At 43.0% G+C, this 25,779-nt stretch overlaps 1 protein-coding gene across 2 annotated transcripts in view; it reads right to left on the bottom strand.

The window, feature by feature from the left end:
* Positions 1 to 25,779, bottom strand: part of UBE4B (ubiquitination factor E4B) — a 153,857-nt gene that overhangs the window by 46,719 nt on the left and 81,359 nt on the right. For both annotated transcript variants that reach the window (XM_074380045.1, XM_039473879.2), the window contains 9 exons: positions 20,172 to 20,313; positions 18,797 to 18,897; positions 15,737 to 15,851; positions 11,082 to 11,165; positions 8,334 to 8,390; positions 7,149 to 7,265; positions 6,952 to 7,050; positions 5,515 to 5,628; positions 3,070 to 3,268 (listed from right to left, as the gene is read on the bottom strand). In XM_074380045.1, the coding sequence (XP_074236146.1) occupies positions 3,070 to 3,268; positions 5,515 to 5,628; positions 6,952 to 7,050; positions 7,149 to 7,265; positions 8,334 to 8,390; positions 11,082 to 11,165; positions 15,737 to 15,851; positions 18,797 to 18,897; positions 20,172 to 20,313 (1,028 nt within the window). The remainder of the gene's footprint in view (positions 1 to 3,069; positions 3,269 to 5,514; positions 5,629 to 6,951; positions 7,051 to 7,148; positions 7,266 to 8,333; positions 8,391 to 11,081; positions 11,166 to 15,736; positions 15,852 to 18,796; positions 18,898 to 20,171; positions 20,314 to 25,779) is intronic.

The following is a 25,779-nucleotide window of genomic DNA, read 5'->3' as shown; positions in this document are numbered from 1 at the left end:
GTCTTACTCTGTCACCTAAGCTGAAGTGCAGTGGTATAATCAAAGCTCACTGCAGCCTCAACTGCCAGGGCTCAAGTGATCCTCCTGTCTCAGCCTCCTAGGTGGCTGGGAACACAGGCGTGTATCACCATGCTGGGCTAATTTTTTTCTTTGTAGAGATGGGGTTTCCTTATGTTGCCCAGGCTGATCTTGAACTCCGGGGCTCAAGCCTCAGCCTCCAAAAGTGGCTGGATTATGGGTGTGAGCCACCATTCTCAGCCCGTCAACAATATTTGGTGATGTTCCTTACTGATGTATTGTATAAAAGTATCTTTTTTTGCCAGGTGTGGTGACACGTGCCTGCAGTCCCAGCTGCTCGGGAGGCTGAGGCTGGAGGATCGCTTGAGTCCAGGAGTTCTGGGCTGCAGTGCACTATGCTGATTGGGTGTCCACACTAAGTTCGGCATCAATATGGTGACTTCCCGGGAGCGGGGGACCACCAGGTTGCCGAAGGAGGGGTAAACCTGCCCAGGTCAGAAACGGAGCAGGTCAAAACTCCCATGCTGATCAGTAGTGGGATTGTGCCTGTGAATAGCCACTGCCCTCCAGCCTGGGCAACAGAGGGAAACCCCATCTCTTTTGGTATTATGTTAATAAATTGATTTCAGAGCCTTTTCTCTGGATATTTCTTTTTTTCTACTCTAAATACTATTAAGACACATGCATATTATCTTTGATGATATGCTTCATTTCCTTCTTTTCTTCTTTTTTTTTTTTTTTGTTAAGACAGAGTCTCTGGCCGGGCGCTGTGGCTCACGCCTGTAATCCCAGCTCTTAGGGAGGCAGAGGCGGGAGGATAGCTTGAGCCCAGGAGTTCGAGACCTGCCTGGGTAATACAGCGAGACCCCATTCTCCACAAAAAGGAAAAAAACAAAAAGACAAAAAAAAAAAAAAAAAAAAAAAAAGACAGAGTCTCCCTCTGTTGCTGAGGCTGGAGTGCAGTGGCACGATCTTGGCTCACTGCAACCTCTGCCTCCCAGGTTCTAAGCGATTCTCCTGCCTCAGCCTCTGCAGTAGCTGGGATTACAAGTGCACACCACCACGCCTGGCTAATTTTGTAGTAGAAATGGGGTTTCGCCATGTTGACCAGGCTGATCTTGAAATCCTGACTTCAGGTGACCCACCTGCCTTGGCCTTCTAAAGTGCTGGGATTACAGGCGTGAGCCACGGCACCTGGCCTTTTTTTTTTTTGAGATGATGTCTCTCTCACCAAGGCTGGAGTACAGTGGCACGATCATAGCTCACTGTAGCCTCAACCTCCTGGGCTCAAGCCATCCTCCCATTCCAGCCTCTCCAGTAACTGGGAACTGTGACTACAGATTCATGGCACCACACCCAGCTAGGCTATTTATTTTTAGTTCTTCATCAAGAGATAAGTCTTGCCACGTTGGCCAGGCTGGTCTTGAACTCCTGAGCTCAACTGATCCTCCTGCCTGTACCTCCCAAAGTTCTGAGATTATAAGCATGAACCACCATGCCTGGCTGCTTCATTTCTTAAAGGATACACTTCTCCCTCCTTCACAGCTGGGTGAAATCCTCTTTGGTTTTCTCTTAGATTTTAGCTGTTCATTCAAATGACAATCAGATACTGACTTTATTGTTCATTTTAGGCTTACAATTCAACAACGGTTCAAATATTTTTCTGGAATATGTGCATCTAACCATAATGCTGCTACTACCAGGTAAGCATGAATTCATCCTGTTCATGAATAATTAGATGGATGGGTTGCCTGAGCCCAGGAGTCTGAGACCAGCCTGGGCAACATGGAAAACTTCATCTCTATTAAAAAATACAAAAAAAACAGCCATGCATGGTGACATGTGCCTGTAGTCTAAGGAAGTTTGGAAGCTAAGGTGGGAGTACCACCTGAGCCCAGGGAGGTTGAGGCTGGAGTGAGCTAAGATCACACAACTGCACTCCAGCATGGACGACAGAATGAGACTCTGTCTCAAAAAATAAATAAAATAAATAAATAAAATAAAAGTCATGTCTTTTTTTTTTTTTTTTTTTTTTTTTTTTGAGACAGTCTTGTTCTATTGCCCAGGATGGAGTGTAGAGGCAAGGTCTTGGCTCACTGAAACCCCCGCCTCCCGGGTTCAAGGGATTCTCCGGCCTCAGTCTCCTGAGTAGCTTGGGATTACAGGTACACACCACCATGCCCAGCTAATTTTTTGGTATTTTCAGTAGAGATGAGTTTCACCACCTTGGCCAGGCTGATCCTGAACTCCTGATTTCGTGATCCACCTGCATCAGCCTCTCAAAGTGCTAGGATTACAGGCATGAGCCACTGTACTTGGCTGCCATATTTTGATGTCTGTCATTACATGGTATTTTTTTTTGTTGTTGAGACAGGGTCTTACTCTGCTACCAGGCTGGAGTGTAGTGGCATGATGACAGCTCAGTGAAGTCTTGACCTCCCTGGGTTCAGGTGACCCTCCTTCTTCAGTCTCCTGGGTAGTCACCAAACCCAGCTAATTTTGGTATTTATTGTAGAGACAGTGTTTAGCCATGTTGCCCACCTGGTCTCAAACTCCTGGGCTCATGCAATTTGCCTGCCTCGAGTTCCCAAAGTGCTGGGATTATAGGCATGAGCCACTGCACCCGGTCAATATGTTTTATATTATAGAGAGAAAAGATCAACAATTATAAGCCCTTCAAAATATTCCTACTCTCAAACCATCAATTCATCAACATCTGTGAAATATTTCATGAGAGTTTCAATGGGTATATACATTCTCTATATAAAACTTGATACTGTCATAGCTAACATAATCTATATAATAACTAAGTTGCCATTATCATTTTAATTTTTTCTCTTTAACTCAGAACAGTATATTTCCTTCCATTTGTCCTATATATCTATTTGTTTTGACTGATCCCAACAAGAATTTTTAGTGTATTAATTTTTATTACGTTTCTCTATCTTGTACAGTCATTTTATGGTGCAGTGGTAACAATCTGTGAGGAATTACTAGCACCCAGAGAAGAGGGCAGTCTTTTAATGACCTAGTCATGAACACAGTACTCACAGAGTTCATTCAGCCAGTCGTTCACATCTTCCATCGTGGCATTCACACGCGTCTCATCATTTGGAAGGGTAATTCGACATCGTGGGTGAAAAATATACGTGGGATCAACTGTTTCTAACTTGATTTTTGTACTTAGCTGCTGTAGTACCCAAAGGAAATTCAGCATAAATCCATCTGTAGACACTAATCTATCATCTGTCTGTGAAAGATGAAAAAAAAAAGTATTTTTAAAGATTAAAAAAAAAAAATTTTGTGTGATGGGGTCTCACTCTGTTGCCTAGGCTGGAGTGAAGGGGTGTGATCTCAGCTGCAACCTCCACCTCCCAGGCTCAAGCAATCCTCCCACCTTAGCCTCCCAAGTATCTGGGACCACAGGCGCGTGCCAACACACCCAGCTAATTTTTGTATTTTGAGTAAAGACAGGGTTTCACCATGTTGGCCAGGTTGGTATTGAACTCCTGACCTCAAGTGATCCACCCACCTCGGCCTCCCAAAGTTCTGGGAATACAGGTGTAAGCCACTGTGCCCAGCCAAGAAAAAGCATTTAAAATAACAACATGAATAGAAATTTTGGCAAACTTTGTAAGAAAGTAGACTGAATTTTAAAATATATCGGTATCCTAAAGTCAATTAGAAGACATACATATCATCCCCACTGGCATTCTATTAATTCTATTAGCAGGTGCTACTTGTTGAATAGCAGCTATTATACAATTATTATTTATATCAGAGACATTTTATACATTCCTTTACGGAACCACCACAGTAACTCTTACAGGTCAGTAATACTGCTGTTAACATTTCATACAGGAGGAAACACAGACTCAGTGACTGAAATGATTTGCCTGAGCCTCAAAATTAGTAAGTAGAAACATAATATATGTTGCTTTCTTTCTTTCTTTCTTTCTTTCTTTCTTTCTTTCTTTCTTTCTTTCTTTCTTTCTGAGACAGGATTTTATTCTCTTGCCCATGCTGTAGTGTAGTGGTGCGAACATGGCTCATTGCAGCCTCAACCTCCTGGGCCTTAGTGATCCTCTTGTTTCAGCCTCCTGAATAACTGGGTCTACAGGCATGTGCCACTACACTGGGCTACTTTTTAATTTTTTTGTAGAGACAGGGTCTCCCTATTTTGCCCAGGCTGGTCTTGACCTCCCAGGCTCAAGTGATCCTCTAGCCTTAGCCTCCCAAGTAGCTGGAACTACAGGCTTGTGCCACCATGCCCAGATAATTTTTGTATTTTTTGTAGAGTTGGCGTCTTGTTATGTTGCCAGGGCTGGTTTCAAACACCTGGGTTCAAGTGATCACTTCAGTCTCCCAAAGTGCTGGGATTATAGGCGTGAGCCACCATGCCCAGCCTCTTTCTCCTATTTCCCTCAAGAGCATCAAAACAACTACTTCCACTTGTCATCATGTGACATTGTTTTTCTAGGTGACAGCATCAGCAAACTCCTGCACTAACAATCTAACAATGTAACCTGATTACCTCTGTTAAGAAAAAAATAATAACAGTTAATAATACCAATAATAATAATGTTAATAATAACAGGTAACACTGACTGAGTGATCACTGTGTACCAGGCACCATTCTAACAGCTTTACATATAATAAACCCAGTACTAGTATTAACCCCACTTAGCAGATGAGGAAATGACAGCACAGAGAAGTAACTAAGGTCCTGCAGTTAGTAAACGGTGGAATCAAGATCAGAAATCACCAAATCTGTGCTCTTCTCTCTATATTTTTTTGCTTCTGAGTATATGTGTCACATCATGCATTCATTATTAATAAGCAGGGAAGGATGTCCTTTTCTCCTCTGGCAAAGCAGCCACAGCCGGTGGCCTCTCTCACCTGGACTGATGCACTCACGCCCTTGCAGCTTGGGTCTGTTCCCGGCCGCCCCCTTCTGCTTTAGTCTGTCGACACGGCAGCTTTTGTGGTTTCCCTGCTGAAAACCCTCCCATGGAGCCCTGCCCACCCACTAACTCCAGCACCCACCCTTCCCTCCTGTTCACTCTTCTCCAGCCACAAAGGCCTGCGTGCTGGGCTTGTACCAAAGCTGCTTTGTTTCCACCTTAGAGCCTTACACATGCCTAGAAAGCTCTTTTCTCAGCACTGCAATGGCGAGCTCTTTCCTCTCTAACCAATGTCAGCTCCTCAGAGAGGCCTTTCCTGCCACACAATCAAAAATCACCTTCATGCCTTCCTTCCGGTACCTACAGTTTTTCTCACAGCCTTTTATTTTGCTCTATTTTCTTCACTGATTCTACGACTGTCTAAAATCATATGTTTCTATGTCTACTCATTTACCCTGTGGAACATGAGCTCCACAAAAGCAGGAAGCTTGTCTACCTTGTTCAATACTGTACCCCCATTCCTAGAACAGTGCCTGGTAGGTGCTGACTAAATCTGGGTCAGATGAACGAATTTGACAAACGGGAATCCTACCTGCATCTGCGCCTTCTTCATATTGGCATTGACGACAGCTGCCATGTAACTGAGAGCAGCCTCACGGGTTTCACCATTTAACAAAATACTATGCAGAATCTTAAAAAGCTCTTGCTGAAATTTGTTTTAAAAAAGAAGAAACAAATTAAAACTATTTTGAACACAATTCCTTTTTGACTTGAAGAACAGCTAGTCTACTTCCCACATTCTCTCCTCTCCCACTTCTACTCATTTTAGGAGAGCCTGAGTGAAAGAAGAATATAAGAAATATCCATATTCAACTGTGTTAAGGTAATCAGCATGAAAGCAAGAATATGGAGTGGGGGAGGTAGGCAGTTACAGTATTTTTTTTTTTTTTTTTTGGTTTATTTTTGAGACGGAGTCTAGCTCTGTTGCCAGGCTGGAGCGCAGTGGCGTGATCTCAGCTCACTGCAACCTCCACCTCCTGGGTTCAAGTGATTTTCCTGCCTCAGCCTCCCGAGTAGCTGGGATTTACAGGCACGTGCCACCAAGCCCAGCTAATTTTCGTATTTTTAGTAGAGGCAGGGTTTCACCATGTTGGCCAGGATGGTCTCGATCTCCTGACCTTGTGATCCACCCACATCAACCTCCCAAAGGGCTGGGATTATAGGCGTGAGCCGCCGTGCCCGGCCGGCAGTTACAATTTTGATAAAATAGCCTTTGTTACTTCCTTTCCATGATCAAAATTACCTTAGTTATCCAAGCCTATAACTTCTCTGCCTTTTTTCTTTTTTTGAGATGAAGTCTTGCTCTGTCGCCCAGGCTGGAGTGCAGTGGCATGATCTCGGCTCACGGCACGATCTCAGCTCACTGCAACCTCCACCTCCTGGGTTCCAGCGATCCTCGTGCCTCAGCCTCCCGAGTAGCTGGGATTACAGGCATGCATCACCACGCCTGGCTAATTTTTGTATTTTTAGCAGAGACAGGGTTTCACCATGTTGGCCAGGCTGGTCTTGAATTCTTGACCTCAGGTGATCCACCCCCCTTGGCCTTCCAAAGTTCTCGGATTACAGGCTTAAGCCATCATGCCCAGCCCTTCTCTGCCTTTAAGTTTGAGAACTGAAGACATATTAATCTGCATTTGGGATAAGCAAGTCAGTGAGGGGTGTGTGCAAACTAACAGCTCTTGCCCACCTCCATAGTGTAAACGGCTAAGGGCCAGCTGGAGGAGGAGCAGGGCCACTAAGCTTAGGACCAGCTCCCAGTGGTACTACATACAAAGGTAGCACACTGCTGCTGTTACAAGTGTTATTCGAAACACAGGTTACTTACTTAGGGTTTATTTTTTTTACATAAGATCAAATTGGCTTTTGTTAGCCGTTTGTGTACCGAGTATCGTCCAGTCTACAAAATAGGAGCTCCCTATCTGGAGCTCATCTGTCATACTTTCTCTGGATTTGTTTTCTGAGCACTTACCCTTCCGAGTTCTAAGTAATGCTGCAATGATTGGCTAACCACACGAGTGTTTTCCAGGGTAATGGCAGGCCCTGAGAAATATTTTTCAACCACTTTAACCTGGAAAGAGAAGGGAAAAATGCAATCATCATATAGGGTACATTTGGGAAAGAATCTGAATAAAAGAGCAGCAAAGTACAAGTAGCCACTATACTTACATCATCTTCTGCAAAGACTGAGAAGCTAAAGAAAGCCCCCAAGTAAGAGAGTCTCTGCAGCTCCCGCCCACAGCCGGGACTTAAGGATTTCGGCAACCACAACGGCAAAGAAGCAACCTAGGCAGAAGACGGAAGGGGCCGGTCAAGCCGCTCAACAGGCCAGCGAGGGGAACATGCAATGTAAACCCACCAGCTTCTCTATATTTTCACAAGATATTATTAAAACTTTTATGTTTCGGCCAGGCACGGTGGCTCACGCCTGTAATCCCAGCACTTTGGTAGGCCAATACGGGTGGGGGTGGGTCACCGGAGGTCAGGAGTCTGAGACCACCCTGGCCAACATGGAGAAAGCCCATCTCTACCAAAAATACAAAAATTAGCCAGGTGTGGTGGCATACAGCTGTAATCCCAGCTATTAGGGAGGCTGAGGCAAGATAATCGCTTGAACCCAGGAGGCAGAGGTTGCAGTGAGCCAAGATTTTACCACTGCACTCCAGTCTGGGTGACAGAGCAAGACTGTCTCAAAAGAAAAAAAAGAAGTTTTTATGTTTCAGGATATTATTTGATGAAGTTCAAATGAACTCTTCTTACTTATACTACCAAAGGACTTGAATAACTTTTCCATAGGACTTGTTAGTTTAGTTGTACAATACCTATAAAGGAAAAAAAATCAGGCCCAGTGTGGTGGTTCACACCTGTAATCCCACCACTTTGGGAGGCCGAGGCAGATGGATCACCTGAGGTCAGTAGTTCGAGACCAGCCTGGCCAACATGGTGAAACACCATCTCTACTAAAAATACAAAAAAAATTAGCCTGGCATGATAGTGTGCACCTGTATTCCCAGCTACTTGGGAGGCTGAGGCACGAGACTCACTTGAACCCAGGAGGTGGAGGCTGCCGTGTGCTGAAATCGCAGCACTACACTCCATCCAGCCTGGGTGATAGAGCGAGATGCTGTCTTAGAAAAAACAAAAGGGAAAAAAATCATAGAAATGAACAACTGTAATACAGGAAATAACGTGTCTAACAACAACGTAACAGGTGAGAGCCTTCCAGACACGTTACCTCCGCCTACACCTAAATGTCCTTCAAGAGAAGTTTTCCAGGTCATCTCACTGGAGGAATGCCTTCTGGGTTACGATATATTCACTGAAAACGTGCAAGCCCATCAGGTGAGTGCTTACCAAATTGCACACAGGGTGTGTCTTCCCAAACTTGGTTTCACAGAGCTCACCTAGTGCCTAGAAATAAGATCAGAGTCATTTAAATGTATTTCATCTGAAACTGATTGTCATTTGTAGCATCAAGAAACAGCTTTAACTGCTGCTATAAATGCATTCCCTCTACAATGGCACACATGCATTCCCGCTGAAACGGCGGCAGCTTTACTAGTTTTTCTGATTAATAAATGAATATACATGCAATGTGAAAAACTTGAAAACAGAAATATAAAATGAAACTAAAAATTACTCAAACTTTACCCTCAAAGATAACCTCTATTGAAATTCTGAGCAACAGTTTTCCAGATCTAATTTTTTGCACTGTATCTATCTACCTATGTTTCTTACAAAAAAGTTTTTCACATGGGAAGCCTTTGGAAATGCCAGTGGTTATGCCACACCCCTGGTGAATTCAATCGCAATGTCTAGGGCGGGGAGCCAGGCATAAGCCCCTTTAAAGATCCCCAGCTGATTCGAAGGTGTGGCACAGCAAGATCCACTGACCTAGCGAATGATCACGATTATTATTATTATTTTTTTTTTTGAGACGGAGTTTCGCTCTTGTTACCCAGGCTGGAGTGCAATGGCGCGATCTCGGCTCACCGCAACCTCCGCCTCCTGGGTTCAGGCAATTCTCCTGCCTCAGCCTCCTGAGTAGCTGGGATTACAGACATGCACCACCATGCCCAGCTAATTTTTTTGTATTTTTAGTAGAGACGGGGTTTCACCATGTTGACCAGAATGGTCTCGATCTCTTGACCTTGTGATCCACCCGCTTCGGCCTCCCAAAGTGCTGGGATTACAGGCTTGAGCCACCGCGCCCGGCCGATCACGATTATTTCTGAGTTTAGCTTCCACAGTCTTCCTCTCCCTGACTCTCATCATTGCACCCTCTCACTCACTGCACCCTCGTTATTAGACAAGCATCAATAATGGCACAAAATGAAATCACTGTCTACCACAATGGAGGCCTCTGTCTTTTGACCAAAAGGACAATTTGTTGGTATCAGATGCTAAAAGCTCCTCACTGAAACATCAAGCTAATTCACACCAAAACCCAAAAGCCAACAATCCCATGAAGGAACATTTATATAATACTGTGATAATTAGTGTTCACTAAAATACTTCATCACTGAACTCAAACAATCAGATTATTTCACTTCCTTTCATCTGTCACAGGCAGAACAATACATCAGGATTCAAAAAATTTTATCAGGAGCCCTAGTAACATGTACAATGGAAAGAGCTCTGGCATAAATCCACTCAAAATTATTTTTTTAAAGTAGGAATTCTGGTTTCACCTTCTAATTTCCCAGCATTCTTGTAGCCCTTTAGTGTCATGATAGGTTTGAATTTTTTAAAATAGATAAATGCACGCTTTGTGTCCGGCTGTTTTAGCATTTATCACAGTATCTGTTCAACTGTTGTGCTGTAGCTCTTGTTTTTGCAGTAGCCTTGAGGAGAGGGGGACCTTGTCTTCCTAGCTTCTGAATCCCCAGGTCTAGCACAGAACAGATACTCAGTAATAAATTCACGGTATAATGGAATCCAATCAGTGGAATGAGTTAAACAAATATAGTAAGAAAAACAACTTAATCATGGTCTCAATTTATGTAAGACTTAATTTATACACAAAATAAACTAATTTCATTTTGATATTTTTTCCTTTGTATTTCTGCAATGAAAAATATTCAGTAATACTTCAAAATATTTTTCTCCCCAAAATTTCAAATAAGCAAATTCAGAAAAGAAAAGGGCTTCGAATTTTCATTCTAGTTTCAGCGTTTCCACAACAGTCAAGTCCCCCCATGGGAATCTAGCTGAAACTTCTGTCCACGATTTACACTTGCTCTGGTGCCTTCAAGAGCTAAGCAGATTTTTGCTTCCCACTTAAAGCCTACAGACGAAGCGTATGGTTTTAGGAAACAGGGAAGGTGAACAAGAGAGTTACGTGAGATTTTCTGCACAAAGTGAACACATAAAGATAAAACTGTATTAGTTTTCTTAGTATGTACAACTTTGCTGTTAATTTACATTTTTAATAGGTTTTTTTTGGGGGGGTGGGGGGACAGTTTTGCTCTGGTGTCCAGGCTGGAGTGCAGTTGCACGATCTTGGCTCACTGCAACCTCTACTTGCCCAGTTCAAGCGATTCTCCTGCCTCAGCCTCTCGAATAGCTGGGACTAGAGTTGTGCACCACTATGCCTAGCTAATTTTTGTATTTTTAGTAGAGACAGGGTTTCACTCACTATGTTGGCTGGGCTGGTCTTAAACTCCTGACCTCGTGATCTGCCCGCCTTGGTCTCCCAAAGTGTTGGGATTACAGGCGTGAGCCACTGTACCCAGCCATTTTTGTTTTTTTAAAAAATGACAAAATTTCATCCAAAGTATGGTATGTTCATTGTGAAGAGAATCAAAAGGATACCACAATAGTTATCTTTTTCATAAGCTGTATGATATGGCAAAGTCCATGGTAATAAGCGCATCACTAACTCCTGTCTACAGCTTGGATAGGTGAATAAGTACCAGGCTGCTAACTGTCTTCACTGACACATCTCACTGCACACCAAACACTGCATGGCCAACACAGTGATTTCATGTTTTAAATGTGAAAACAAGGTTGATCATTAACCTGAAAGAAAAGGGTATGTCAAAATAATCTGAAAGGAAAACATCGATTGAATGAGTTAAAGAAAAAAGAACAAAGCTTTACCATGAGGGGGTATTTAAAGTAGTCACTATCGAGGGAGCACTCTTTGGCAGCAAGAGCCAGGCCTTGTAAAATGGGGATAAATATCTATAAGAAAAAAAAAACAAAATCAGAAATATAAGTTTAAGAGAATCTAAGAATGGGAAGCATGACAAACAAGGTGCTAGAACTGAAAGTCCAGGCAGCTGCGTTTCTTCCCCAGGGAAAAGCTTTTTTGCATATAAAAGTCTAGAATTCTGCCAGAGTTTAGACCTGTTCTTTCAAGGCTAACCCTATGGTAATACAGCTGAATTCTCCAGAAGAAGATTTTGATGAACTCCAATACCCTGACAGGACTCCCTGTAATTCAACAAAACCCATAAACTGGGAGCCTGCTAAAGGACTCTCCAGGGGTCCTCGCTCTACTCAACTAAATTCTGCACATCTCGGCAACCAGTATGTTCTTGATTACCAAGCATCTATAACCTGTTTAAAAAAATTCAAGTAAATGTTCCAATATTTCCTCACATCTATCAATTTTTTTTTGAGACAGAGTCTCACTCCGTTGCCCAGGCTGGAGTGCAATGGCGAGGTCTCGGCTCACTGCAACCTCTGTCTCTGGGTTCAAGCAATTCTCCTGCCTCAGCCTCCTGCTTCAGCCTCACAAGTAGCTGGGACTACAGGCGCCCTTCACCACACCAGCTAATTTTGTATTTTTAGTAGAGACTAGGTTTCACCATGTTGGCCACACTGGTCTCAAACTCCTGACCTTGTGGTCCACCTGCCTTGCCTCCCCAAGTGCTGGAATTACCGGTGTGAGCCATGGCGCCCAGCCCTCTATCAATATTTTTTTAAAGCCTTTCCCTGTTTATTTTGAGGAAAACGATAAACAGACCAACAATGAATATTATTATTACATTAAACTTAATTTAGAGCGAAGAGCTAATGGGTGAATGTTGAAATTGAAAAAGAAAGCTTTAGTTAGAAAGCCTTACCTCCACATATAGTGTAACGAATACATTAACCTGCTACTGGCACTTAAAGGAACTCAAATCTGCTTTTATATGTTTATGATTAATACATAGGAACACCACGCAAAACTTACTCAGCCTAGCTCACTTTCAAATTTCACAATGTATTCACTGATCAACACATTTAGGGAGTTGGTTGGAATTTAAGGTTAATAACATTTAATAGAAAATGTTGTAAACAACAGCTGACAATCTGAATGCCAACAAGTTGTAACAGGAGTATACCATGTAGCCACTAGAAAACTTAAAAAATTCCCTTTCCTACTAATTTCATCCTATGATACTGAGCACTTTAATAATTTAAAGAGCACAGTATATATATATATAAAGGGCCCTGGATGACAAAGTGTTCGTGGAGTGTTTTGAGATATCAACACAGCTCTGGAGGAGATCATTCTATGTTTTGTTTTATTGGAGACAGAGTCTCACTCTGTCACCTGGGCTGGAGTGCAATGGCATGATCTCAGCTCACTGCAACCTCCACCTCCTGGGTTCAAGTGATTCTCCTGCCTCAGCCTCCTGAGTAGCTGCAATTGTAGGTGCCCGCCAGCACGTCTGGCTAATTTTTTGTATTTTCAGAAGCGACAAGGTTACTATGTCAGCTTGGCTGGTCTTGAACTCCTGACCTTGTGATCCACCCACCTCGGCCTCTCAAAGAGCTGGGATTACAGGCGTGAGCCACTGCGCCTGACCCATTCTATGGTGTTTGCAATTTGAACAATCAGGGTAGAAGTAACTCACTCTTATGAGCCAGATAAAAATGGAGAAGTCACACTCAGGTGTGGCCTTGGGGAATGCCAAAATTGTAATCAAGAAGAAAAGACTAACAGAGGTTCCAGAATCACCAAAAATAAACTTCATAATTGGTCATCCTGAAAAATCTCCAAATATGTTTTTCAGGAATGCTACAAGTAAAATGTAATTACACTTTCTTATATAGTTATCCTTTGGTGCAATTAGGGTGTCATTTATAATAGGCAAAATATGACTAAGCATAATCTTTTTCTTTTTTTTTCCTCAGACAGAGTCTTCCTCTATCGCCCATGATGGAGTGCAGTGGCATAATCTTGACTCAATGCGGCCTCCAGCTCCTGGGTTCAAGAGATTCTCCTGCCCCCAGCCTGTAGTTCTCTGGGACTACAGGCATGCACCACTATGCCTGGCTAATTTTTTGTATTTTGAGTAGAGATGGGGTTTGCCCTGCCTGGTCTCAAACTCCTGAGCTCAGGAGATCTGCCTGCCTCGGCCTCCCAAAATGCTAGGATTATAGCCATGAGCTACCATGCCTGGCCTGACCTATATATTTTAAATAAATTCTTCAGTTTCAAATGAATGCCTCCCAGAACTGATTTAAAAATACTGTCAACCTCTACTCCTAAATTCTAGCTGTTATTTATTAATTTAGATGTGAACATCTTGCAAACATTAAAAGGAGGTAGAAATTTCAGTCAAAGATTTAATAATTCACATTTGCTACTCTTTTAAGATAAAAAGGTAAAATGCTGTTTTTCAGTTCCATCCCAGTTATCATTCCTCTCTAGATAAAACACATGGTAGCATATAAGAAAAGACAATGAGGAGTCAACACTGAGTGGCTGAAAAGGCAGCAGAATTCTGGGATTAAAAATAAACAGATCTGGGCCAGGTGCTGTGGCTCATACTTGTAATCCCAGCTCTTTGGGAGGCTGAGGTGGGCGGATCACTTGGGGCCAGGAGTTCAAGACCAGCCTGGCCAACATGCCAAAACCCTGTCTCTACTAAAAATGCAAAATTAGCTGGGCATGGTGTTGTGCACCTGTAACCCCAGGTACTTGGGAGGCTGAGGCAGGAGAATCACCAGGAGGCAGAGGTTGCAGTGAGCCGAGACTGAGCCACTGCACTCCAGCCTAAGGAGATTCCGCCTCTAAATAAATAAATAAATAGGTCTGTGGTGGTCGTATAACACTGTGAATGTCGTAAATGTTACTGAATTGTACACTTCAAAATGGTGGTTTGAGGCCGGGTGTGGTGGCTCATGCTTGCAATTCCAGCACTTTGGGAGGCTGAGGTGGGCAGATCACCTGATATCAGCAATTCAAGACCAGCCTGGCCAACCTGGTGAAACCCTGTTTCTACTAAAAATACAAAAAATTAGCTGCGCATGGTGGCAGGTGCCTGTAATCCCAGCTACTCAGAGGCTGAAACATGAGAATTGCTTGAACCCGGGAGGTGGAGGTTGCAGTGAGCCAATATCGCGCCATTGTACTCCAGCCTGGGGAACAAGAGTGAAACTTGGTCTCAAAAAATAAATAAATAAATAAGTAAAAGGAGATTTGATGTTACATGAATTTTACCTAAATTTAAATGCTGGTGACGGGGAAAAAACAAACAGAAGACACTCAGAGGTCATTTTATGACCTCCTGTGTAGGCTTGTTTATGAACAAAGTAGGCTCAATACACCCCTTACAGATGTTCACTGGGCTGATTTTACATAGCGAGAACTACTCGATTCCTCAAGTAATGTCTTCTTGAATAGGAAGAATATTCTAATTACTGCCCATTACATCTCTAACGCAGTGCATCTCTTAAACCTTCCAAGACAGTGATTTATTTTCCTGAGTTCACTTATCCTTCTAGAGAAGAAAAGCTCACTATGTTTCCATTAATATTTCCATAAGTCAATAACATCATCATTTAAGATAAACAGTGAATTCCAGACAGAGTACATAACACTACTGGAATTTTTATTCTTGAATCCTGGCTGCTTCTTTTACAAATATTTTGAAGGCTAATGAAAACACAATTCCCAAGAATTCAAAGGTTTCAAAATTAACAGTTATAAATAATCTTAGGTATAAAACAGAGTGAAAGGAATCATACCAATTATAGCTATTGCCTCTGTTATTCTCTGTAGTCACAAAAAAGGAAGTGATGATACAGCAAACTGTAAGAAAATTTGATAAAAACCCTTTCATCAGGGAAAAAAAAACTGGTGCAAAAGCTGCTAAGGCAAAGTGCTTACTTTCCCAAACAGCTCCTTAAAACAGTAATGTTAATGACTTTCATCTTCAAGACTATATATGCAGCTTTATTTCTAAGCACTACATATCTGCATTTTCACTTGGCTTTACACAGTAAGATACCAAAAACATGTATAAATACCCAATGAAATAATTAGTAAGATATGAGCCATCTTTTCTAGTCTAGTGGGATGAAGACAAATATTCTATGTGGCATGCAGGCTGCCAATGAGCTAATATAGTTAAGTTATTAATCTTACAAATTCAGAGAATAAATTTTTGATACTATTTATCTGGCAAATGCATATCATGCCTTATGCTGTCTCTGGGTATGCTTGTTTTAAAAGCTCCTTGAAATCAGGAACAGGGCCGTATATATTTTTTTCTTATTGCCCAAAGTACCTATTGTAGACCTTGTTTAAAAGCTAGATGTTTGACTGATTCATTGAAATGGACACATGATTTGAAGAATGCAGCTGTCAATGCGATTTCTTCAAAAGAATCTTGGGTTGGCCTTGTCTCTAAGCATCTGACACATGGATGTTTGAATTCAGGCAGAAGTTTTCAATATATGGTGTATTCAGAAATTAGCCTTGGCATAGAGGCTCTCAGGCTAAAATTTGCAAGAGCAAACTCATATGACCGTACCTGCTTGAACACTTCTTCATCCTGGTGAGTGGTTCTCACCAGTTCCTGAATGAAGCCATATGGGAGATTCCTACACAGCATATACGGCACTAGGAAGGACGGCTGCTGCAAGGACCTGTGGACCCATGAACATTAGGGACGGTGATGAAGTCAACTCACTACAGAATCACGTGAAATGTCATGTCAGCAACAACTGCCCAGTCAAAAGTCAAACTTGACATCTCCCAAACATTCTGCAAGATAGTTTCAGGCAAAAGCTAACCCTTCTTACCAACAGTAATCACTTTTAGTCTTTTTAATGAGATACTATGGGAAGTTTCAAAGACTTCATCTTTTCCTACATAGAGCCCTTTAAAAATGAAGCACTGAATAAAGGAAGCATGGCCAGGCACGGTGGCTCAGGCCTGCAATCCCAGCACTTTGGGAGGCCAAGTTAGGAGGATCACTTGAGGCCAGAAGTTGAAGAACAGCCTGGGCAATGCAGCAAGACTCTGTCTCTACACAAAAGAAAATATTAACTGGCCAAGACTGTGTGCCTGTAGTCCTAGCTACTTGGGAGGCCAAGGCAGGAGAACTGCTTGAACCCAGGAGGAGTTTGAGGTTATAGTGAGCACTCTAGCCTAGGCAATAGAGTGAGATCCTATCTCTTAAAAAAAAAAAAAAAGCATTATATGTTTCTTTTTTTTTTTTTGAGATGGAATCTCACTCTTGCCCAGGCTGGAATGCAATGGCATGATCTTGGCTCACTGCAATCTCTGCCTCCCGGGTTCAGGCAATTCTCCTGCCTCAGCCTCTCGAGTAGCTGGGATTAGAGATGCCCACCACCAGGCCCAGCTAATTTTTATGTTTTTAGTAGAGATGGGGTTTCACCATATTGGTCAGGCTGGTCTTGAACTCCTGACCTCAGGTGATCCGCCTGTCTCGGCCTCCCAAAGTGCTGAGATCACAGGCGTGAGCCAACATGCCTGGCCGCATTATATGTTTCTTTTACTTTTTTATACCTCATCCAAATTCGGGAGAAAAAAAAATTGTAGTGGCTGAGGACTTTTAAAAAGTCATTAATTTTAATCATGGGATGTTTTTCAAAGTTTTGGTACATGTATATAATTTTCCTTCTTTTGGAAAAGTTTCAAAAACATATAGCACAGAAAATTATGTAAGAACAGCTAGCATAAATAAATGTAACATTATGTTTGTAAACTTTTATATTATTCATTTCTTCTTATTTTTTGAGACAGTCTTGCTCTGTTGCCCAGGCTGGAGTGAAGTAGTGATCCTGGCTTACTGCAACCTCCACCTTCTGGGTTCAAGTGATTCTCGTGCCCCAACCTCCCCAGTAGTTGGGATTACAGGTGCATGCCACCATGCCCAGCTAATTTTTTCTATTTTTAGCAGAGACGGGGTTTCACCGTGTTGCCCAGGCTGGTCTTGAAGTCCTGAGCTCAGGCAATCCGCCCAAAGTGCCAGGATTACAAGCGTGAGCCTGGCCTGTAAACTTTTACTTTATTTATTTTATTTTTATTTTTATTTTTTGAGATGGAGCCCTGCTCTGTCACTTAGGCTAAAGTACAGTGGCGTGATCTTGGCTTCCTGCAACCTCCAGCTCCTGGGTTCACGTGATTCTCTGGCCTCAGTGTCTGAGTAGCCAGTATTACAGGTGTGGGCCAAGATGCCAGGATAAGTTTTTTGGTTTTTAGTAGAGATGGGATTTCACCACGTTGGCCAGGCCAGTCTCAAACTCCTGACCTCAGGTGATCCACCAGCCTCAGCCTCCCAAAGTGCTGAGATTACAGGTGTGAGTCACCACGCCTGGCCTCAACTTTTAAATGTAAACTTTTTCCTTTAGATATTTCTTATATAAAAGAAATGAAATATACATCACTAAAAAAAAAAACCCTGCAAACTTTAGAAGACTGAGAGGCAAAGAAAAAGAATTTTTTTTATTTATTTATTTTTTGAGACGGAGTTTCGCTCTTGTTACCCAGGCTGGAGTGCAATGGCGCGATCTCGGCTCACCGCAACCTCCGCCTCCTGGGTTCAGGCGATTCTCCTGCCTCAGCCTCCTGAGTAGCTGGGATTACAGGCACGCGCCACCATGCCCAGCTAATTTTTTGTATTTTTAGTAGAGACGGGATTTCACCATGTTGACCAGGATGGTCTTGATCTCTTGACCTCATGATCCACTCGCCTCGGCCTCCCAAAGTGCTGGGATTACAGGCTTGAGCCACCAAAGAAAAAGAATTTTAAAGACCAAAATAGGCCGGGCGCGGTGACTCATGCTTGTAATACCAGCACTTTGGGAGGCCAAGGGGAGCGGATCAAGAGGTAAAGAGATGGAGACCATCCTGGTGAACACGATGAAACCCTGTCTCTACTAAAAATACAAAAAAAAAAAATTAGCCAGGCATGGTGGCACATGCCTGTAGTCCCAGCTACTTGGGAAGCTGAGGAAAGAGAATCACTTGAACCTGGGAGGCAGAGGTTACAGGAAGCCAAGATCATGCCACTACAGTCCAGCCCGGGCAACAGAGTGAGTATCTCAAAAAAACTAAAACTAAAACTAAAACTAAAACAAAAATGTGTAACCTTTATGGGATTCTCAGAAGCAAATAATGTAGCACTTTGGTTGGATTCCTAAGCTATCCACTCCATTATTCTTCTTTATTACTCAATAACAGAAACTGACTGTTGCACATGGAAGGTGATACTCCACACATTTTATCAAAAACCTCCGTCAACTTTAGGCAGGGGCTGTGCAGTCAGTTACTAATTTTCTGCCTTGCTTGTCCACATATTTCAACAGAGTCTATTTCAAAAAGCAGGCAGAATTCTTCAAACATAACAATTTTCTTTTTAAAATATGCTTTACACTACTTTAGAAGATGAGGGAGAAAGGAGTGTTTTATTTTCACGGTATTTTAGGGAAGGAAAGGGACCTTCATTTTACAGGTGAAGACGGGAGTTATCCAAGGTGGTGTAAGAATGGCTGGGAAGCCTGATGTCCACTGCTGACTAGGGCCTTCTGCCTGCTAACATCAAGTGCGTCATTGGCCTTCATACCTGGGCTGTGTCAGGGAGCCTTGTAGTACTAAAGCAGTATGGGATATGCACTGTGAGCGGATGTTGCTCAGAAGCTGGCTGACTGCTGGCTGGCTGCACATCTGAAAAGGAAAGGTAGAAGCGAGGTCAACAAGAAACAAAAACAAAGAAAATTGTTTTTACAATTTCGTGCTGTAAAAACAACAGATAAAAGAGATGGACCATCAGTAAACAGCGTGCTTTCTTCTTCCTTTATTCTTAGTGAATGAGCTACAGTAACTATGCCTTCTAAGTATACTGCCTCTGCAGAAATTAATGTCAGAGAAGAAAGAAGCATAAGTCTGAGGTGACCAAACTCACACTTAAGAACTTGGGAGGTCAGGCACAGTGGCTCACACCTGTAATTCCAGCACTTTGGGAGGCTAAGGTGAGAGGATCACTTGAGGTCAGGAGTTTGAGACCAGCCTGGCCAACATGGTGAAACCCCATCTCTACTAAAAAAATACAAAAATTAGCTGGGTGTGGTGGGAGATGTCTGTAATCCCAGCTACTCAGGAGGCTGAGGCAGGAGAATTGCTGGAGCCCAGGAGGGGGAGGCTGCAGTGGGCAGAGATAGTGCCACTGCACTCTAGTCTGGCAACAGAGCGAGACTCCAGCTCAAAAAACAAAAACCAAAAAACTTTGGAGAGATGCCCACTCATTTTGCTTCTGCTAAGGTTAAGTATGACAAAGCTCAAAGAGGGTGCTTTACAAATATGAAACTAAACCGTGGACAACCAATCAGTTTCTAATGTAAAACTACAATCAGAAAGTGAAATAGGAATAAAATGAGAAAACAATGAATCCAGTCCAAAGAAGTGATGGGAAAAGGGTAGCTTACTGAGTTTAAGCCCAGCCTTGCAACTGATTATTTATGTGACTGTGGACAAGTAGTCTCTCTGAGGGTCATTTGCTTATTCATACAATGGAAAAAGAATGCCAGGCTTCGCTGTACTAACAGCGCAACTATGCAGATACGAGCCAAAGTAGACCTGGCACAGTCCTTGGCAAATCTACAGAGGCTCCATAGTGTTGCTCATTATAACAAACCAGCAGAATTATCAGGGCCATATGAGTCATTGGTGGTACCCAGCTACAGTGTGGTCAAGAGAGAACTCTGAAGCCAAGCCACCTGGGTTCACACCTTGGCCGTCTCCACGAGAATGTGAGTTCCACAAGGGCAGGAATCCGTTTTGTTCACTGACACATCCTAAGTTCCCAGTGCTGTGCCTGGCACATGGCAAATGTTCAATAATGACTTTACTGATCGAATAAATAAATGAATGCTCCAGGGGTGGGGATAATCAAACAATAACTAGGCTTTTTTTAAATTTTAAGTGAATCCATTTCATATTACCTTTGGTGCTTTTTTTTCCTCTATTCCAACTCGGTCGAAACACTCGATGAGGTAGTTCAGCATATCTGTCTCTTTGCAGGTTTCAATGGTGAAATGGTCACTGTAGGAATCCCAATTACTTGCTCCACCAGAGGCTCCCAAACTTTGGAGAAGATATAAAGAAATTATGACTCTTGTCTCTTGATTATTTTTGGCAGAGTTCGCGTTTCTGCAGCAGAAAGCCTGTTAGGATCCCTGCACACCTAACAAAGCACAAATACCCATGCGGCCAAGATTCATCCTGACTGCTTGTTTCACCTGCTCCAAATCCAACAAGAGCAACTTTTAGTAACATTTTAGGGACCTAAGAAGGGGATTTTATCTTTCTGCAGATGGCAACTTATTAAACCAGAAGCACTAGGAACTGCTACCAAGCGTTAAGCACTCGAAGAGACATCACAGGCACGTTAACCAAAAAGAAGGGCATCACTCAGAGACCTGTAGGTTAAAGCCAGACACTATGCTGCTGCTGTAATCAAACTGTTCAGAAGTTATAGACTAACGAAATAGCCCTCATCTTTGTGACTTCTACTGTAGATCTCAAAAGCCCTCATCTAGCACTTGGCAAGAGAACCAGAGCTTAAGAAAACTGTCCAGTTAGGAGGAGACATGAACATATTTGCTATCAACATAAACACCTCCAAAACTATGAGTGAAAAAGGCAAAGCAGTAAACGACAGAACAAAAATATTGTACTAGGAGTAACCAGATGTGGGTTCTAGTCTCAACCCCATTGTTCACTTGTTACCTGAACCTAGAACCTCTATGTCTTCTACAGTGGGGCTTCAGTGAAGTAACATGGAGGTGCTTTGTAAAATATAAGCAGCATGCGATGTGAAGTACTGTTATATTAGTAATAACTATCCTCTGAGACAAAAACCAAATATAATCACAAGGGTTGAATTTGAGGAAATTAAACAAAGTTAAAATCAACCATTGACAGGCCACATAACAAATCTGGTGTTTAACTCACAAATTGATTTGATACATATAAAAGATACACAGGGATTAATTACAACAAAGGAGAAAGTAAGGAGTACTAAATTGAAGGAAATGAGAAAACATAAACTTAGCAACAAAAACTACATACAGCGATGATAAAGAATGGGAATATGGCCAGGTACAGTGGCTCACGTCTGTAATCCAGCACTTTGGTAGGCCAAGGCAGGTGGATCACTTGAGGCCAGGAGTTGAAAACCTGCCTGACCAACATGGCGAAACCCTGTTTCTACTAAAAATACAAAAATCAATTGGGCGTGATGGTGCACATCTGTAATCCCAGCTACTTAGGAGGCTGAGGCACAAGAATCACTTGAACCTGGAGGAAGTTGTTGCAGTGATCTGAGATCATGCCACTGCACTCCTGACTGGGTGACAGAGAGAGACGCTGTCTCAAAAAATAAAACAAAAAAGAAAAAAAGTATGGGAATATCAGGTGATACATCTCTACTTCAACCCAGAACATATAATTAATGTCTAAAAACTAACAGGACCAAGAGGAATTGACACGCTTTACAGAAAGACAGATATGCGTAACTAATTTTGGAACACGTTTGGAACACGTGCCACATAACAAAGTTTAAGTCTATAATGGACCACATATACCATAAAGTTTCCACAAGTTACAAAGCCACATTTGTATCGTATCTTTTCCATATTTAGATATGTCTAGATATACACATACTCAACATATGTTCTAATTGCCTACCGTGTTCAGTACACTAACATGCTGTGCAGGTTCTTAGCCTAAGAGAAGCAGGCTATATACCACATAGCCCAGGTGTATAGTAGGCTGTACCATCTAGGTTTGTGTAAGTCTACTCTATGATGTTCACACAATGATCAACCTGCCTAACGACGCATTTCTCAGAACGTATCCACTTCGTTAAGGGACACATAACTGTATGCACATAACTGTCCTTAGACTTTTGGAAAAATACCGGTAATTGACCTTGGAATACTGGCCGGGCGCAGTGGCTCATGTCGATAATCCCAGCACTTTGGGAGGCTAATGTGGTTGTATCACTTGAGGTACAGGAATTCAAGACCAGCCTGGCCAACATGGTAAAACCCCATCTCTATTAAAAATGCAAAAAAAAAGCCGGGCGCGGTGGCTCAAGCCTGTAATCCCAGCACTTTGGGAGGCTGAGGCGGGTGGATCACGAGGTCAAGAGATCGAGACCATCCTGGTCAACATGGTGAAACCCCGTCTCTACTCAAAATACAAAAAATTAGCTGGGCATGGTGGCGCACGCCTGTAATCCCAGCTACTCAGGAGGCTGAGGCAGGAGAATTGCCTGAACCCAGGAGGCGGAGGTTGCGGTGAGCCGAGATCGCGCCATTGCACTCCAGCCTGGGCAACAAGAGCGAAACTCCGTCTCAAAAAAAAAAAAAAAAAAAAAAAAATGCAAAAAAATTAGCTGGGCATGGTGGCATGTGCCTGTAATCCCAGATAATCCGCAGGCTGAGGCAGGAGAATCTCCTGAATTTGGGAGGTGGATGCTTCAGTGAGCTGAGATCGCACCACCGCACTCCAGCCTGGGCAACAGAGCGACTATGATATTGGCTGGGCACAGTGGCTCATGCCTGTAATCCCAGTACTTCTAGGAGGCCAAGATGGGCACATCACTTGAGGTCAGGAGTTTAAGACCAGCCTGGCATCAAAAAAAAAAAAAAAAAAAAAAGTATGACATTAAAGTATTTCAGTAAGAAGGTGAAAACAAAGCTACTTTGAAATCCAAGGCATTCAGCCCAGAATCCAGTAAATTTGAACTCCAGCAACCTATAAAATAAGTCTGACAGGTGGAAGGGAAGGGAGGCAATGAGACTGAGAAGGCACAAGGCAGCCAGCTCCCTGCCGACTGAGCAGGTAACTAAGCCACCCACAAAGCACCTCACCAGAGTCATGACGAGGTTGGGCAGGTCAGTGTGGGATCCCTTAAAAAACAAAGGCAGGCCAGGTGTGGTGGCTCACGCCTATAATCCCAGCACTTTGGGAGGCTGAGGCGGGCGGATCACGAGGTCAGGTGTTCAAGATCAGCCTGACCAACATGGTAAAATCCTCTCCCTACTAAAAATAGAAAAATTAGCCAGGCATGGTGGCATGTGCTTGTAATCCCAGCTACTCAGGAGGCTGAGGAAGGAGAATCACTTAAACCTGGGAGGCAGAGGTTGCAGTGATGTGAGATTACACCACTGTACTCCAGCCTGGCAACAGAGCAAGACTCTGTCTCAAAAAAACAAAAACAAAAAAAACAAAGGCAATTTATTACTGCGGCTTCTTTTTTTTTTTTGAGATGGAGTCTTGCTTTGTCACCCAGGCTGGAGAGCACTGGTGCGATCTTCACTGAGTGCAACCTCCACCTCCTGGATTCAAGCGATTCTCCTGCCTCAGCCTCCCAAGTAGCTGTGACTACAGGCGCTCACCAACCATGTGCAGCTAATTTTTGTATTTTTGGTAGAGATGGTATTTCACCACGTTGGCCAGGATGGTTTCAAATTCCTGACTTCAAGTGATCCACACACCTCAGCCTCACAAAGTGCTGGGATTACAGGCGTGAGCCACAGTGTCTGGTCAATTATTGTGTCTTTATAGCAGCTAATTTTTTGGTATACTTTATTAATTAATGGCAGGATCTGCTATCTGCCGATTGGCTTGATAACTGAAAAGTGAGTACGGTAATAAGGCACAGGAAAAACATGTACAAAGACAAACGGAAAAAGCCATCAACCAGTGGGAACAGTGCAGGGAACCCCGTGAAAGGGAAAAAATATATATCTATCTTTGCTTGCAGCAATTTTAGTTAGTTTCAAGCTACCTGTGATCCTTCCTCTGCCTCTGACATTCATGGCTCCATGCCTATATTCACTGCACTTTGTAAGGATGAACTTTCCTAAAACAGGTTTGAACCTACACACAATTGAGGGTAATTTTCTCACGAGCAGCTCTTGCAGATGACAATGAAAATAGCTCTGCCTCATGTTTAAAATGAAAATCTGAGATGCTATTTCTTGATAATAAGCCCCATTTTTCTCACATCTTTACATTTCTGGGAAGAAAAGCATCTTTTTATAAAATTTTTTATTTTTTTTGAGACGGAGTCTCACTCTGTCACCCAGGCTGGCGTGCAGTGGCACAATCTCAGCTCACTGCAACCTCCACCTCCCAAGTTCAAGGGATTCTCCTGCCTCAGTCTTCTGAGTAGCTGGGATTACAGGCACATGCCAACATGTCTGGCTAACTTTTGTAATTTTGGTAGAGATGGTGCTTCACCATGTTGGCCAGGATGGTCTTGATCTCCTGACCTCGTGATCCACCTTGCCTCGGCCTCCCAAAGTGCTCGGATTTCAGGCGTGAGTCACTGCATCAGGCAAAAAGCATCTTCTGTTTAATGTCAATAGGTCCTTGCCAGCTGCCAGGCCTCAGTCTGATGCAGCACCCACACCCAGCATGTGAGCATGCATGTGAACTCAGCATGCTTGGATGGCACTGGCTTATGCAACTGCCACTGAAATTACTTCCATTCCTATCAATACGTCCCACTTCATTTTAACTTAAATTTTATACCCTCACTGTCACTTAATGTTTGTCCCCTCCAAATCTCATGTTGAAATGTAATCCCCTGTGTTGGAGTTGGGGCCTAGTGGGAGGTGACTGGATCATGGAGGCACAGATACCTCACAATTGGCTTAGCCCCATCCCCTTGGTGATGAGTGAGTTTTCACTCAGTTCACAGGAGATTGTTTAAAAGAGTCTGGGACATCCTGCTCCTCTCTGTTGTTCCTGCTCTCGCCATGTGACCTGCCTGCTACCCTCCTTTCACTTCCTGCCATGAGTGGAAGCTTCCTGAGGCCCTCACGAGAGGCACATGCTGCTGTCATGCTTCTTGGACAGCCTGAAGTACCGTGAGCCAACTAAACCTCTTTTCGTTATAAATTGCCCTTTCTGTATGGCAATGCAAATGGACTAACATGGTGATCACCAGCCAGGCACCAAATAAGCTGACTCTGAAGAGAGGGGGAAAAAGTAAAACAAAACTTTAACCAAATGGGAAATGTAGCGTCAACCTCAGTATTTGTCAATATGTGTCAAAATTTTAACATCAATCCTAAAGGCGCCAGAATAAATCATGATCACAAGTAAGAAAAGTGGCCAGTTTCACTAACATAAGCATAAGTCAAAAGCAATGGTCAAAAACTGATTTACAAGAATTTTTAGATTTAAACTGAAAGAGGTAGATTCAAATTTTGAGTGTGACGCTGAAGGAGAAAGTGGTATATAGTTTGCATGCATACATTTATGCTATGAAGAAATATTTCTACGCTTTGGGAGGCTGAGGTGGGTGGATCACTTGAGGTCAGGAGTTCGAGACCAGCCTGGCCAATGTGGTGAAATCCCGTCTCTAATAAAAACATAAAAATTAGCCAGGTGTGGTGGCGTACACCTGTAATCCCAGCTATTGGGAGGCTCAGGAATGAGATTTGCTTGAACCTGGGCGATGAAAGTTGCAGTGAGCTGAGATCATGCCACTGCACTCCAGCCTAGGAGACAGAGCCAGACTCTGTCTAA

The sequence above is a fragment of the Saimiri boliviensis genome, chromosome 11 (assembly GCF_048565385.1).
Source record: "Saimiri boliviensis isolate mSaiBol1 chromosome 11, mSaiBol1.pri, whole genome shotgun sequence".
Classification (NCBI taxonomy): Eukaryota; Metazoa; Chordata; class Mammalia; order Primates; family Cebidae; genus Saimiri; species Saimiri boliviensis.
Note: the sequence above shows the minus strand (reverse complement) of the source record. Positions and strands in the feature narration are given on the sequence as shown.